The sequence below is a fragment of the Ailuropoda melanoleuca genome, unplaced genomic scaffold, assembly GCF_002007445.2.
Source record: "Ailuropoda melanoleuca isolate Jingjing unplaced genomic scaffold, ASM200744v2 unplaced-scaffold262, whole genome shotgun sequence".
Classification (NCBI taxonomy): Eukaryota; Metazoa; Chordata; class Mammalia; order Carnivora; family Ursidae; genus Ailuropoda; species Ailuropoda melanoleuca.
The window spans coordinates 11,073-12,720 of NW_023196281.1; the positions used below are offsets into that span (position 1 = coordinate 11,073).

Below are 1,648 nucleotides of genomic sequence, written 5' to 3' on the forward strand. Positions count from 1 at the left end.
TAGCATGTGAATTACATGTCAACCACATTTTTATGAACAAAACAAAATCTCTTAAATCATCATAGCCTAGAAATATAATTCACCTGTATAATAACTTTAATTCTTGTGTCAAGGACACTACAGACAATGACCTCTCGCCACTGTCCCTGACATTCTTCCAAAATATATTACATAAGACATGTGACTTGCACATGCTAGGTTATTGGCTCTTAGCTAGATGATGGNCCCTGACATTCTTCCAAAATATATTACATAAGACATGTGACTTGCACATGCTAGGTCATTGGCTCTTAGCTAGATGATGAAACTTATAAGCATCAAACAAATATTAAACACATTCGTATACAAATGAAATCATCTGCCTTTGGCTTTTTACTTGCATCCAAATGCTCTGACTGTTCATATACTGCGTTTACTTTGAAATGTAGGAGTTACACTTTAACTTACTGATTGATTTCTCCTTGGGTATAAGTACAAGCAATGGGAGAAGTAAACAGGAATTTGAAAAGAAGCACTGCATTCCACCAGGATGTCTATGAAATGGATTTCAGTTCTGCTGCTGCTACAGCTGAGCTGTTACTTCAGCTCTGGGGGTGGTGGAAAGGTGCTGGTGTGGCCCACAGAATACAGCCACTGGATCAATATAAAGACAATCCTGGATGAACTTGTCCAAAGAGGTCACGAAGTGACGGTTCTGACATCGTCAGCTTCCATTCTTGTTGATCCGAGCAAATCATCTGCTATTAAATATGAGGTTTATCCTGCACATTTACTTGGAAATGATTTGGAGGATCTTTTCGGAAAACTGCTCGACACATGGATATATGACTTGCCAAGAGATACATTTTGGGCATATTTTTCAAAAATGCAAGAAATATTCTGGGAATATTCTGACTGTATTCAAAAGTTCTGTAAAGATGTAGTTTTGAACAGGAAACTCATGACAAAACTACAAGAATCAAGGTTTGATGTCATTCTTGCAGATACTATTGGACCCTGTGGTGAGCTGCTGGCAGAGCTACTTAAAATACCTTTAGTGTACAGTCTCCGCTTCTCTCCTGGCTATGCATTTGAAAAGTATAGTGGAGGGCTTCCATTCCCTCCGTCCTACGTGCCTGTTATTTTGTCAGAATTAAGTGATCAAATGACATTCATGCAGAGAGTAAAAAATATGATATATGTGCTTTATTTTGACTTTTGGTTCCAAACATTTAATGAGAAGAGTTGGGATCGGTTTTACAGCGAAGTACTAGGTAAGTCATGTTTTTAATTGGTAGCATAAGATTTTAATTCTTAGTGCCTTGGAAGGTGAGTTTGTATAAATACAAAGTCAGAGGAATTTGTCTTTTATAAGTGAAATGATGAAATATAAAATGATCTCTCAATCTCACAAATATTATGGAAAGACTTATATGACAGGGCCAGTTAGAACCCTGTGGTCCATTATTTAGTACCTTACACTCCACGTAGTCAAACCACAAATTAACGCTCTGAGAATTTCTTGAAGCAACTACATATCTATTCTTTGTGTGTTTCTTTGTAATACTTCAATTTTTTTTTTTTACTTTTTTTCTGGATGAAGTGTTTTAACCTTCCTTTGTAATTTATTAAATACAGGGTAAAATGTTACTTTTGATGTGCTTTACTT

The 1,648-nt window shown here is 36.2% G+C and overlaps 1 protein-coding gene across 1 annotated transcript; it reads left to right on the top strand.

Annotated features, from left to right (window-relative positions):
• Positions 1–493: 493 nt before the first annotated feature.
• On the top strand, positions 494–1,253 carry LOC117798135 (UDP-glucuronosyltransferase 2B31-like; the record flags this gene model as incomplete). Its single annotated transcript, XM_034650561.1, has 1 exon — positions 494–1,253. A coding segment is annotated over exon 1 (724 nt), but the record flags the coding sequence as incomplete, so codon positions are not given.
• Positions 1,254–1,648: the final 395 nt, after the last annotated feature.